The 14,499-nt window shown below is 48.7% G+C and overlaps 1 protein-coding gene across 1 annotated transcript in view; it reads right to left on the bottom strand.

Moving 5' to 3' along the window:
- Positions 1-3,341: 3,341 nt before the first annotated feature.
- Positions 3,342-14,499, bottom strand: part of LOC127586387 (ras and Rab interactor 3-like) — a 48,845-nt gene continuing 37,687 nt past the window's right edge. The window contains exons 9-11 of the mRNA XM_052044311.1: positions 9,940-10,071; positions 7,839-8,002; positions 3,342-4,423 (exon numbers count right to left, since the gene is read on the bottom strand). Of these exons, the coding sequence (XP_051900271.1) occupies positions 4,121-4,423; positions 7,839-8,002; positions 9,940-10,071 (599 nt within the window). The 3' untranslated portion in view covers positions 3,342-4,120. The remainder of the gene's footprint in view (positions 4,424-7,838; positions 8,003-9,939; positions 10,072-14,499) is intronic.

Genomic DNA, 14,499 nt, shown 5'->3' with positions numbered 1-14,499 from the left:
AAAATTTGCCTCTTTCACACAAGTAATTTATCTATTCAATCTCTCATGCCCATTAACTAACCCCCCCCCCCCCCCCAAGTCTCCTGTCACTCACCTACACTGGGTGCAATTTACAATGGCCAGTTCACCTACCAGTGTGTCTTTGGGATGTGGGAAGAAACTGGAGCACCCGGGGGAAACCCACAGTCACAGGGAGAACATGCAAACTCCACGTACAGACAGCACCGGAGGTCAGGATCGAGCCTGGATCACTGGAGCTGTGTGTAGGGCTTGTTTAGTGTGTGAGATTGGGGGCAGAGGCCTGGTTTGTATTAGGGGTGTCTCCCACAACCAGAGACTGTGGGGAGCTGTGGCCCTGAAGCAGCACTAAGCTTCTACCGCAGTGAAACAACTTAAATATTTCTGCCCAATGCATGAAGGATGTTCTGCGGTTTTATACCACTCACTGATATTCAGATGTCTGTAATATAGGCAGTATCTTTGTGGGCAGCTCCACCTGAGCTGCATCTTGTCTTTATACCAGCAGAGGGTAGAATTGTTCACTAATGAGTGTTGCTGCTGTTAAGCTGGGGTACAGAAGCATAGTTGCAAAGTTTTTCATTCATTCAAGGGATGTGGGCTTCACAGGCTGAGCCAGCATTTAATTGCCCATCCCTAGTTACCCCTGAGAAGGTGGTGGTGAGCTGCCTTCTTGAACCACGGCAGTACTTGAGCTGTGGGTATATCCACAACGCTGGGGAGGGAGTTCCAGGATTTTGACCCAGTGACGGTGAAGGAACGGCGATATATTTCCAACAGGACGGTGTGTAGCTCGGAGGGCAACTTCCAGGGGCTGGTGTTCCCCGTGCTATTGCTGCCCTTGTCCTCCTAGCTGGTAGAGGTGGTGGGGCTGTCTAAAGTCTTGGTGAGTTGCTACAGAGCATCCTGTAGATGGTACAAACTGCTGCTACTGTGCATCAGTGATGGAGTGAGTGAACGGGGGGCCTATCAAGCAAACTGCTGTCCTGTGTGGTGTCGAGCTTCCTGGGTGTTGCTGGAGCTGCATTCATCCAGGCAAGTGCAGAGTGTTCCATCACACCCCTGACTTGAGCCACGGCTTTGGGGAGTTAGCAAGTGAATTATTTGCCGCAGGATTCCCAGCCCCTGACCTGATCTTGCAGTCATATTGTGTATACGGCTACCCCAGTTCATTTTCTGGCCAATGGATAAGGGGTGGAATTCACTGATGGTAAAGCCATTGAATGTCAGCGGGATTTTCCCTTGTTGATTATCGTCATTGCCCCGCACTTGTGTGACATGAAACTTGTTGGATTAGTGGTCAGAGGCTGAGATGGGTGATCCGTGGGCAGGTCTGACTCTTATCACGGTAGCTGGAAGTGTGAAATTCAAGTATAACAAGTTCCAGTAATTGTGACCAGTAAACTTGCCTGGTTCACTAATGTTCCTCAGTGGTACTGCTGGTCGAGCTGCTGCCTCACAGTGCCAGTGACCTGGGTTTGATCCTGACCTCGGGTGCTGTCTGTGTGGAGTTCTCCCTGTGACTGCTCTCTGGTTCCTTCTCACATCCCAAAGATGTGCAGGTTAGTGGGTTAATTGGCCACAGTGAATTGACCCGGCTGAAGGTTAATGGCAAAAAGAATTGGGGGGGGGGGGGGGTGGGGTTGATGGACTTGTGGGAGACAAATTGCAGGGGTGCAGGAAATGGAGGGGGCAATGGGATAGCACCACGAGGAGCTGGCATGGACCAGATGGGCTGAATGGATGGTTCCTGTGTCAATGTAAGGTAAGAACTCTGCATTTGCAAGCAGTGTAACTAGAGTCACAGACATACAGCACAGAAACAGGCTCTTTGGCCCACTCAGTCCGTGCTGACCATCCATCACCCATTTATAATAACCCATTTTTATTCACCCCACATCCCCATCAACAGCCCGTGGTTCTACCCCTCACCGACACACTAGGGGGGCAAGTTCCAGCCGCCATTTAACCTACCAAACTCCACATCTTTTGGATGTGGGAGGAAACCGGAGCACCCGGGGGAAACCCACGCAGTCACAGGGAGGATGTGCGAACTCCACACAGACAGCGCCCGAGGTGAGGATTGAACCTGGGACCCTGGAGCTGTGAGGCAGCGGCTCTACCGGCTGCGTCAGTGTGCTGCAACTGTCCTGTGTTTTCCAACAGAAGGGTCCCAGCTTCCTTCCTCTACCCCCTCTCAACTGGCCCAGGAGTATTGAGTGTTCCTTAATAGTGGCAAGTTCCGAGTGCAGGGTTAGGGCTTTACTCTTTGGAGAGAAGGAGGATGAGGGGAGACATAATAGAGGTGTACAAGATGATAAGAGGAACAGATAGAGTGGACAGCCAGCACCTCTTCCCCGGGGCACCCATGAGGGCATCGCTTTAAAGTAATGGGTGGGAAGTTCAAGGGAGATATCAGAGGAAGGTTTTTTACCCAGAGAGTGGTTGGGGCGTGGAATGCGCTGCCTGGGGTGGTGGTGGAGGCAGGTACATTGGTCAAATTCAAGAGATTGCTAGATAATCATATGGAGGAATTTAAAATAGAGGGATATGTGGGTTAGATAGTCTTAGGCAAGGTTTAAAGGTCGGCACAACATTGTGGGCCAAAGGGCCTGTATTGTGTTGTACTGTTCTATGTTTAAACTGGAGAGGCTGGAGTTGTTAACCTTGAAGCAAAGAGGGTTGAGGGGGTTGGCAATGGACAAGGTCATTGGTCCTTGAACCATCTGCTCCCCTCCACCTGCCCTCTCTAAAGCAGAGGACAAGGTTTAACATTTTGGGTAAAGGTACAATGAGGATGTGAAACATGTTTTGCCCAGTGATTGTGATCCAGAATTCCCAACCTTTTGGGAGAGTGGAAACTGCCTCTGTTGGGGTTGTTTTGAGAGGGAATAATATGCAGGAGCAAGGATGAATTCTGCTAGGAGCTGGCTGAGACTCTGGGCTGAATGGCCTCATTCTCTGCCACAACGATTCCATGAAACTCAAGGTACTTTTCATTCAGCTTTTAAAATAAGCCCCACGTTGCAATGGTGCCCGTCCCAACCTCGGGATGTCCGAGAGCACGTTGCCAAGAACACAGCTGCCTGTTGTAAGATGGGAAACACGGCTGCCAATCCGTCCCACAGAGAATGGCAAAGTGAGAGGCCACTCAGCCCTGGCAGAGTTATGGGATCTTACTTTGTAAGATAGGGTCCCTGCCCTTGGAGAGCAGTAGCCCCCTCCCTCCCAGCCTGTGGGCAGTGCAGTCAGGGTCAGGTGGAAAGTGGCGCAAGTTTAGGGAGTTAGAAGGAAGTGAGAACTGACCCAGAAAGAATGTTTTATATTTATTTAAAAATCTTTACACAGTGCTGTAACAAATAGTAAAAGCAAAATATAATTTATATGTAGGGTTTGAATTTACTGTACGTCACACATTAATTTTCATCCCACTGCTTCTCCCTGGGTCTCCTGTTTGTGTGTCTGCCTGTCTGCTAGTAACCTGCCCAGGTGGCATGTACTTATTCACAGACTATTTGACTGTGACAGGCATCACAGCTGGTTGTGACTTGCCCCTGTTCTCCATGCCGCTGAAATCTCCAGATGATGAGAGGTAACGCGGGAACCAAGTCCAATGAGAGGTTTGCTTCAATGCACATCTATCAGCACTAGGACCATGGGGAGTGGCGATAAGAGGAGTCTGGTTAAGGCCGACAGGTTGTCTGTACAGGTTGGAGGTTCGATCCCCGGCACAGAATCCCAGTGTGAGTTAAACGGGCAGGAGCCAAACTGGTGGGTGGTTGAATTGAGCATCGAGGGGGATTCTGATACCGGCATCTGGACACTGGGAGGAACCTGGTCATCCCAACGAGGTGGGTCATTGAAAGTAGGCAAATAGAATCCCAAAGCAGGTCAGCTACATGGGTGGGAGATAGTCCGAGGGACCGAATGGCCTCCTGTTCCCAGCATTCCAATAGGCGCGCTCCTTCATCCTTCTGCGGTGACTGGACATGGCCTTTCACAATGGGGAGCCCCAGCAAGTCCTTTGGATTGGTCATTCCTGGTGGCCTGCCAGTCTGTCCAGGATTGGAGGAGGGGGGTGAGGAAGGGTGCGGGGGACTTCTCACAAAGGGGTCAGCTGCTCCTCGGGCTGGGAGCACGGGGTCCTGTCCGTGGGCGCGTACACGAAAGTGAAGGCCGCGCCTTCCCTCTGCTGGATCTCCTGCTTCACCAGCTGGGGGCAGGCGTCGCCCTCCAGCAGCCGGTACGAGTCGTCCCTCGCCACGAAGAGGCTGTAACTCTCTGGCTCCACCACCTCGAACTTCTCGGCACACGCCTTGCACACCTCCGTCACGGTCATGTGCGCAGGAGCCAGGATGGTCACCTGGTTCCCGCTGGGCTCCTGTAAGTAGACGGACAGCAAATCCTTTGGGAGGAGAGGAGAAGGCGGAGTTAGTGACGGTGACCTTTAACCTGTCCCAGTAACTGCAGGGAATCCCGGAGAGAGTCCCAACTCCTTAAAAAGTCCGTGAGGTCAAATACAAGGACCTGCAGAGAGTGGTGGACACAGCCCGGTCCCTCACAGGCACAGCCCTCCCCACCATTGACAGCGCTGCCTCAAGAAGGCGGCATCTATCATCAAGGATCCCCACCGTCTGGGCCGTGCCATCTTCTCACAGCTCCCATCGGGCAGGAGGTACAGAAGCCTGAAGTCCCCACACCACCAGGTTCAGGAGCAGCTACTTTCCTACAGCCATCAGGTTCTTGAACCGACCTGCACAACGCTAACCCCACCTCAGCAACGGAACACTACGGACCACCTCTTGCACTGCCGTGGACTTGTCTCTGGTTGTGTCTTTGCACCAAGGTCTTGTTTTTATCACAGTCTTGTATAACTTATTTTCTGTGTGTTGTCTGTACCTACATGCCTGTGATGTTGCTGAAAGTAAGTTTTTCACTGTACCTGTATCTCACCATACTTGTGCACATGACAATAATCTCAATGACATGACTTTACAGGGAGGGAATGCATATTTTACCCAGCTCGGGCTTCCCATCGAGAAGGTTGGGCATCACTGGGCAAGAGTGCCAGTCCGCTGCTGGATCAGACAGGTTAGTCATCCCCCAGTCAGTCTAACCCACAAATGGTCACGTTATTACGAACCCCTTCATAACAGAGGCCCACAGCACGGTAACAGGCCCTTCGGCCCACCAAGTCTGTGCCAACCATCAGGCTTCTATTTTACACCAATCCCATTTTATTAGAAACATAGAAAACCTACAGCACAATACAGGCCCTTCGGCCCATAGAGCTGTGCCGAACATGTCCCTACCTTAGAGATTACTAGGCTTACCCAGAGCCCTCTATTTTTCTAAGCTCCATGTACCTATCCAAAAGTCTCTTAAATGACCCTATCATAGCCGCCTCCACCACCGTTGCTGGCAGCCCATTCCACACACTCACCACTCTCTGAGTAAAAAACTTACCCCTGACATCTCCTCTGTACCTACTCCCCAGCACCTTAAACCTGTGTCCTCTTGTGGCAACCAGTTCCACCCTGGGAAAAAGCCTCTGACTATCCACACGATCAATGCCTCTCATCTTATACACCTCTATCAGGTCCCCCCTCATCCTCCGTCACTCCAAGGAGGAAAGGCCGAGTTCTTTTTCAACCTGTATTCTCCCTACATTCCCATCAACTGCCCCCCCACCCCCAGATTCTACCCCTCACCTACACACTAGGGGATGTGGACACCGGAGCACCCGGGGGAAACCCAGTCACAGGGAGAACGTGCAAACTCCACACAGACAGCACCCGAGGTCAGGATCGAACCTGGGTCACTGGAGCTATGAGGCAGCGGCTCTACCTTCTGTCTCTACCCAGGAAATGGGTACAGGAAGGATGTCATTAAGCTGGAAAGGGTGCAGAAAAAATCCACAGGGATGTTACCAGGACTGGAGGGCTTGAATTATTAGGATATGCTGGGGCTTTTTTCCCTGGAGTGTAGGAGGCTGAGGGGTGACCTTATAGAGAGGTAGAAAATCATGAGGGGTGTGGATAAGATCACAGTCTCATTCCCAGCGTAGAGGAGTCTGAAACTAGAGGGCATAGGTTGAAGATGAGAGGGGACTTAAAGGGGGACCTGAGGGACAACATTTTGGTGGGTGGTGGGTGTGTGGAACGAGCTGCCAGAAGAAGTGGTAGAGGCGGGTATAATCACAATGGTTAAAAGACACTTGGTCAGGTACATGGATGGGAAAGGCCTGGAGGGACGGGCCAAACACGGGCAAATGAAACTAGCTCAGATAGACATCTTTTTTGTCATGGACGAGTTGGGTCTAAGGGCCAGTTTCCGTCCTGTGTGACTATGACTCGACCCATTATCTTAAAGATCTCCAATAGGTCAACCCACTTCCTTCCCATTTCTAGAGAAAGTAACAAGACACTGTCAAATCGTCGCTGATCGATAGAACCTCCCATTTCTGGTCAGTTCTATTTTAGCACCTTCTGCACTGCCACGTTACCCTCCTCCTGAGATGAGATGAGGATGTCTTCACTGTATCCTTTAAGGTGGTATGTCAGGGAGGGACTTCCAAACCTCGGGGTCAAGGAAGCTGAAGGCATGGCTGCCAATGACAGAGCATCGACAAATGACAGGCCCATTTGGGCCTCTACTAATCTGGGCTCAGATGATTTATTGAAACAAACAAGGTTTGGAGGGGAATTTGACAGGGTGATCGCTGACAGCCTGTTTCTCTGGGTGGGGAACCTGGAATGAGCGAAAGGGGTCACTTACTTATTTCAGACCAAGATATAGAGGAATTTCTTTTCTCAGTGGATTTATCCCAAAAAGCTCATTGACCAAAGACTTTTCCTCTGTAGAGGATTGGAGGGTTATGGAGGCCAAGATCAGATCAACACATAAGCTTATTGAATGAAAAGGTAGGCTTGAAAAGCGATGTGGCTGATCCCTGTTCCTAGAGAGCAGGAGAAGGCCATTCAGCCCTTCAGATCCGCTCTATCATTAAATATGATCATGGCTGATCACCCAAATCAGTTGCCTGTTCCTGCCTTCTCCCTGTATCCCTTCATCTCTTTAGCCAGTAGAACTAAACTTAATTTCTCCTTAAGTATATTTAATGATCTGGTCTCCAGTGGGAGGAGAGTTCCACAGGCTCAGCACTCTCTGGGTGAAGACATCTCTCTTCATCTCAGTCCTACATGGCTGACGCTGTATCCTTATGCTGAGACCCCTGGTTCTGTACCTCCCCACCATCGGGACCATCTTCCCTGCATCGTCCGTCCAGTCCCATCAGGGTTTTATCTCTGAGGTCTCCTCTAATCCTCCTAAACTCTGGCAAACATAAGCTAAATCATACCGATCTCTCTTCACACATCAGTCCTACCATCTCAGGAGTCGGTCAGTGAACCTTTGCCGCACTCTCTCCACAGCAAGAACATCTTTCCTCAGATATAATTACAAAGTTTAGGAAACATTTGGACAGGTATATGGATAGGAAAGGTTTAGAGGAAAATGGGCCACTGGGACTAGCACAGATGGACATCTTGGTTGGCATGGACGAGTTGGGCAGTTTCTGTCTGTACATCTCGATGACTGAGTCGGAAACAAAGTATTCAATAGCTTTGGAAGGTCACTGAGATAATGGATGAGATGGGGGCAAGCTTGCAGAGGGCTGTTAAGGCAAGGGATGAGGATTATAACACTTGGATGCAGGCAGAGTGAACTCAGGGCTGCCGGGTTACCAGTAACTCAACTTCAAGACAATCAAATTCTACATGGAGCTGCTTGATGACACCCGCCGGACCCAAGACACGAACCTGTGCCGAGCGCCTTTTGGACTGGTTGTGATGTAACGTCCTCCTCCTCTTCCACTGGTAAAGAGATGACTTGGCCTCATCGCTCATCTGACGGGTCAGCAACCTGGGCTGGAAGTTGCTGATGTGGAACAGAGCCCCGAACATTGTTGTTAAATAATATCCCCCTGTGAAACAATGAGGTTGTAAGAACAGGTACCACTTTTCCTGATCAGCCGGCCACTAACATTTAAACCCACCCCACAGGTCTAAATCTGGGATCTTCTGGAGCGAGACAGTGCAGGTCCAACTAGGGCCCAGTGAAGCAGGGACGTTGAGTGCGTATAATGAGGTGGAGTGCGGTTGGGAGAGGGGTGTTTAGGCCTGTGATTCAGATATTCCTCCTGTGCCCTGGGAACTTTCCTGAGGCTCCAGTTCAGATCTGTAGTGTTCCCAGGGGTGAACCAGCGAGGCCTTAAGTTAGATTTCGATCAAGACCCAGACCCAAATTTAGGCCGAGTCTTCAGTATTAGCATGGACGTAGAGCCATTTGGCCCAACTGGTCCATGTTAGTATTTGTCTGCACACAAACCAAATTCTAGGCCACATCTAAACAACTTCCAGTTCCATCTAAACCTGAAGTTTAATCCAGGCCAAAAACCTAATTGAAGTTTTTTTTTCACAATCCCACGTTTAATCAAACTAAATCATTGATTGAAAGACACGGGCTCAGTCACTAACTCTGCTCCCATTTAATCAGGGGGATTACGTCAAGCAATTCGGACTCACTGCCAATCATTTTGCGCCCAAAAATCAAGGTTTCCCAGTGAGAGAAAAAGTAGACATGCTTGCATTTCTGTAGCACCTACCACAACCACAGGATGTCCCAAAGCACTTCCAGAGTGCTGTCACTATTGTACTGTCAGAAACACAGCAGCCAATATGTGCACAGCAAGATCCCACAAACTAACGTGATATTGACCGCATCGCCCATTTTAGTGATGTGGATTGATGGGTCAACGTTGGTCCCAGGACACCAAGATCTCCCTTGCTGTTCCTCTCGTGCCTGCGGGAGATTGTTATGTCCACTTGAGAGGGCAGGGGAAGGACGGAACCTCTCGGTGGGACAGGAGTCCTGCACTAGTGTCAGCCTAGGTTTGTGGTCAAGTCCCTGGAGTGGGACTCGAACCCACGATAGGCGAGGGAAGGTGACCAGCCTCGGCAGGCTGTTGTGATGCCCGTCACTGCCCCCACCACAGGCAGAACTCCACATGACAACCTGGTGAGATCAGCGGCTTTGGAGATAGGGCAGGAAGTTGTCACCAGGGCCCACTGGGCACTTGGCACAAAGCAGGGCAGTGTGGTGGGACGTAATGTGGTCTCTCACTCCACCGTCAGCAGGTGGGGGGGGGGTGGGGGGAAGAGGGTTCCAAGCCCCATTCTAGAATCTTCGAGGCACTAGGCTGCCTCTCCGGTGTGGTACTGAAGGAGCACTGCACTGTGAGAATAGGACGGTACAGTGGGACAGCTAATACAGCTGCTGCCACACAGCTCCACTGACCCTGGTTCGATCCCGACCTCCAGCGCTGTCTGTGTGTGGAGTTTCCACATTCTCCCCGTGACCGGGTGGGTTTCCCCCAGGTGCTCCGGTTTCCTCCCACATCCCAATGCCGTGCGGGTTGCTGGGTTAATATGCATTGTAAGTTGCCCCTAGAGTGTAGGTGAGGGGTAGAATCTGGGAGGTAGAATGTAGGGACAATAAAACATGGGATTAATGTAGGATTAGTGCTAGTGGATGGTTGATGGTCAGTATGGACTCGCTGGGCCAAAGGGCCTGTTTCAGTGTGGCGTGGCTGTGTGTAATATGCTAAGCAAGTCTGCTATCTGAGACAATTCCTGTGGCTCCTGTTTGAGGAAGAACAGGGAAGGGTTCTCCTTGGGACTAATATTCATCCTTCAACTAACATCACTAAAGCTCACACATTTTACCAGTCATCTCATGCTGCTGTCTGGGATCTTGCTGTGCACCGTGGTGGTAGGCTGGCATCCTTCCCCACACAATAGCAGCTGCGCTTCAAGAGGTACGGGGTTGGCTGGGACGCTGTTTGGCCAATGACCACCTTACCTTCACCCTGCAGTTGGTTCTGGTCCAGCAGCTCCATCATGTACTCCACGTCGAGGCACAGGTTGGTCAGGTTGCTGGTCGCCAGGACATAGGTCAGCACGGGGAGGAAGTCATCCGCTCCGTAAGGCTTCCCTGCAACGGTGGAATTAACTGTTAAGGCAGGACTCAGCCCCTGGAGACTGCTCCACCAATCAGTAAGATGGAGGTGACCCACTCCCGAATTCCATGTACCCTGCATTCCTCAATACTCCCCAAACTTGTTCACCCCAGCCTTGGTTACACAAAGGCTCAGCCTTCACTGCAGTTGAGAATTCCAAAGATTCCCTGTATGGTATGGTAGTGTAGCGGTTAGCGTAACGCTATTACAGCGCCAGCGACCCGGGTTAATTCCTGCCGCTGTCTGTAAGGAGTTTGTACGTTCTCCCCGTGTCTGCGTGGGTTTCCTCCGGGTGCTCCGGTTTCCTCCCACATTCCAAAAAGACGTACAGGTTAGGAGCTGTGGGCATGCTATGTTGGTGCAGGAAGAGTGGCGACACTTGCGGGCTGCCCCCAACACATTATCAGTAACGCAAAAAGATGCATTTCATGGTGTGTCTCGATGCACATGTGACTATCTTAGATATCCCTCTTAGAGAGGAAATTCCTCCTCATCTCCACCTTACCCTGACTCCGTACCCATTGGTTCTAGCCCGAGGGAACAGCCCCTCAGTGTCCACCCTTTCAGTCAACTTCAGAACCTTGTATTTTTCAAAGAGATTGACTTGTTCTGCTCAGCTGCTCCTCCATGTCCTCACCCTGGACTCATTCAGGAATCCCCACTGCACTGATTCCAAGGCCAGTCTATCCTTCCTCAAGTCCACAGGCCAAAACTGCAAACAGTTTGTTGCTTAAACTTTGTACAACCTTGGCAAAATTTGTACTCTATTCCTGTAACAAAGGGTCTTCAACTTGAAGCCTTTGTTTTACTCCGCTAAAACTTTTCTCTGAAATTTTGTTTCCAGCATTTTCAATTTTTGTTTCAGATTTCCAGCATCTACAAGTTTCTTTGAACTCAAATCCCCCACCTCTCTGCATCTCCCCAACCAGCACAGTAACCCCACCCCTCTGTACACCAACATATACTAATTTCTTAACATGTAAAATTAACCGTCTTTCTATTCTTCCTACAATGTGAATAAACTCACATTTCCCATATTCAATCTGCTCCTTTTGTAATCCCTTTAGCCCAAAAGTTCCCTTGCTAACTTTTAATAACAGCAAAATCACACAACCCTACGCTGCTTCTTCATAAACCACATTGAGATCGCAATCTTCATTTGCAAGGTTCCCAGAACAATAGCGTTGGGTTTCCCCGTTATTCACCATGTACTGGATCAGTAACAGAATGTGGTATTCTAACGAGCAATATCTTGCATTTGCTGGGACTTAGCCTTGTAACTAGAACCTTGGGGGGCCAGCCCTTAAAGGGACAAACCTTCTTTGCAAAAGCCCTCTTCCAACTACTGGAGAGTGTTGCTGCTTTGAGAATGAATGCAGCCAAGGCAGGGGAAGGGAGGATGATTTCTATCATTCCTTGTGTGTAGGTGAGTCTGTATAAAGGCCTGGTTCTAATATTTAGACTCTGCCCTAGTCCCTCTTGTCAACCTTGATCAGATCCCATTTAATCTTCTAACTTACACAAGTTTTAGTCCTAGTTTGTTTACTCTTTTCTCACTAGCTGCAGAAATTTGTCCTCAGTTGCTTGAGATAAATATATCACACAGTAGTGGCTGTGTGCTGTACTCTGCTCCTGAAAGTTAGTTCTATTAACATATGCACGCAGGAGAGACCACTCGGCCCCTCAAACCTGCTGACTTGCTCAATAAGCTCATGGCCAATTTGATTGACATTCCAGTCTACCAATGGTGATCTTCCAGCCCCTTGCTTGTCAAAAATCTGTTTAGCTCTTCCTTAAAAATATTCAAAGATTCTGCTTCCAGCTCTTTGAGGAAGAGAATTCCAAAGACTCTCGACTGTCTGAAGGAAAAAAACTCTAATCTCTGCCATGAACAGGTGACTGTTTATTTTTAAACAGTGATCCTCATTGTAGATGTTCCCTGTTACGGACTCAGTGAATGTCCCTTTAAGATAGAGAGAGAGAGAGAGTGTGTGTGTGTGTGTGTGTGTGTGTGTGTGTGTGTGTGTGTGTGTGTGTGTGTGTGTGTGTGTGTGTGTGTGTGGTGTGCTTACGTCAAGATAAAGGACGTAATGACGTTGTTGAAGAGGTCAGTCGAAGGGAGAGAGAGAGAGAGAAGGGAGAGAGACACCAGCCTGCTAGTTTCTCTATCGATGGATGAGAAACAATAACTGTGTCTGCCACTGAAATCCATGTATGGAAATTGGAAGTAATCCGGTGGAGTTCACCTTGTTGCTGACCTGTAGAAGGAAACAGATATTTGTGTGTGGACGACCACGATTCGGATACTTTTCGGGGTGAGGAAGTCACTACCGAGTAAACACTGAAGTGTCGTTTGGGTTCCATCGTGGAACATTTGGACTTCGTAATTACTCTCTCTATGTTTCTCTACATCTACGTCTTATCTTCAGACAACGGTGGTTGTTGAAGAAGCCCTTGCTCATGTTTCACCTTATGGCTTGTGGAACTAAACTTTAAGAACCATTCCTGAACTTGGAGTTTGGGACTTTGCCACACACACACACACACACACACACACACACACACACACACACACACACACACACACACACGAAGAGTTTAGTTTTTGGGGTTAATGTTCAAGGTTTAACATTTTTGAATTCTAACATACTAACATTTTTACTTTTATTTTACATATTATCATAAGAAGTGATTAATAAAATAGTTTTTAACACCGAATCATGACTCGGTGTGTTTCTTTTGTTGCTGGTTTGTAACATCCCATAACAGGAAATATCCTCTCCACGTCTACTCTGTGTGTTATATATTTCAATCAAATCACCTCCAATTCTTTGAAACTCCAGCAGTTACAGGACCATCTGGTCCAAACTTTCCCCATTAAACAATCAGGAGATCTATACTACACAGCACTCCAGTGTGAAACTAAAACATTACCTCCCTACATTTGTATTATCCCACTAGAAAATGGCCATAACATTTTGTTAGCTTCCTAATTACTTGCTGTATCTCAAAGCTTTGCAAATCTCTCACCATTTAGAACATAGCACAGTACAGCACAGGAACAGGCCCTTTGGCCCTTGATGTTGTGCTGAACTAATTAAGCTAATGACTAATTAAACTAATCCTTCCTGCCTGCCCATGGTCCATATCCCTCCATAGAACATAGAACACTACAGCACAGTACAGGCCCTTTGGCCCACAATGTTGTGCCAACATTTTATCCTGCTCTAAGATCTAACTAACCCTTCCCTCCCACATAGCCCCCCATTTCTCTATCACTCATGTGTCTATCTAAGAGTCTCTTAAATGTCCCTAATGTATCTGCCCCCACAACCTCTGCAGGCAGTGTGTTCCACGTACCCACCACTCTCTGTGTAAAAAACTTACCTCTGACATCCCCCTTATATCTTCCTACAATCACCTTAAAATTATGCCCCCTCGTGTTAGCCATTGTTGCCCTGGGAAAAAGTCTCTGACTGTCCACTCGATCTGTGCCTCGTATCATCTTGTGCACCCCTATCAAGCCACCTCTCATCCTCCTTCTCTCCAAAGAGAAAAGCCCGAGCTCGCTCAACCTATCCTCATAAGACATGCTCTCCAATCCAGACAGCCTGGTAAATCTCCTCTGCACCCTCTCTAAAGCTTCCACATCCTTCCTATAATGAGGTGACCATTCTCTGCATATTCCTGTGCTATCTAAGAGCCTCTTAAACGCCTCTATCATATCTGCCTCCCACCACCCCTGGCAGCACATTCCAGGCACCCACCACTCACTGTGTCAAAAAGAAAACTTGCCCCGCACATCTCCTTTGAACTTTTTCCTCTCATTTTAAATGCATGCCCTCTAGTATTAGACATCTCAACCACAGGGATAAAGATACCAGCTGTCTACTCAGTCTATGCTTCTCATAATTTTATAAACTTCTGTCAGGATGGAATACTACCACATTCCATCTGACTGGTTCCACAGTCTAGGAAATGTCATAAGAACATTGCTCCCACAATGTGCCATGGGCATTTACTTTGAAAACTCTTGAATGTTATTTCTCCAAAGTTAGTGTGGTGCTGGAATTTTTGACATGCAATCAAATATGGATTAGATCCAAGTCTCTCCCCTCTGCAATACCTCCACAGATGCTGCCTGACCTACTGAGTATTTCCAGCCTTTTGTCTTTATTTCACATTTCCAACATCTGCAGTTATTTTGCTTTTCAACTTAGGATGCACATCAGCTGCCATCATCGACAATATCTTAGCACTGTGGTTACATTCTGGGACGAACTCTTAGACCAACAATGCATAAAATTAGTTCCAAGCCCAAAGTGGTTTAGGTACTGCGCTTTGTTGGTGAGACCACACTTGGAGTATTGTGTGCAGCTGTGGCCACCAGCTACAGGAAGGAT

This window comes from Pristis pectinata, chromosome 35, assembly GCF_009764475.1.
Source record: "Pristis pectinata isolate sPriPec2 chromosome 35, sPriPec2.1.pri, whole genome shotgun sequence".
NCBI classification, from domain to species: Eukaryota; Metazoa; Chordata; class Chondrichthyes; order Rhinopristiformes; family Pristidae; genus Pristis; species Pristis pectinata.
This window is presented reverse-complemented; position numbering and strand designations above follow the sequence as displayed.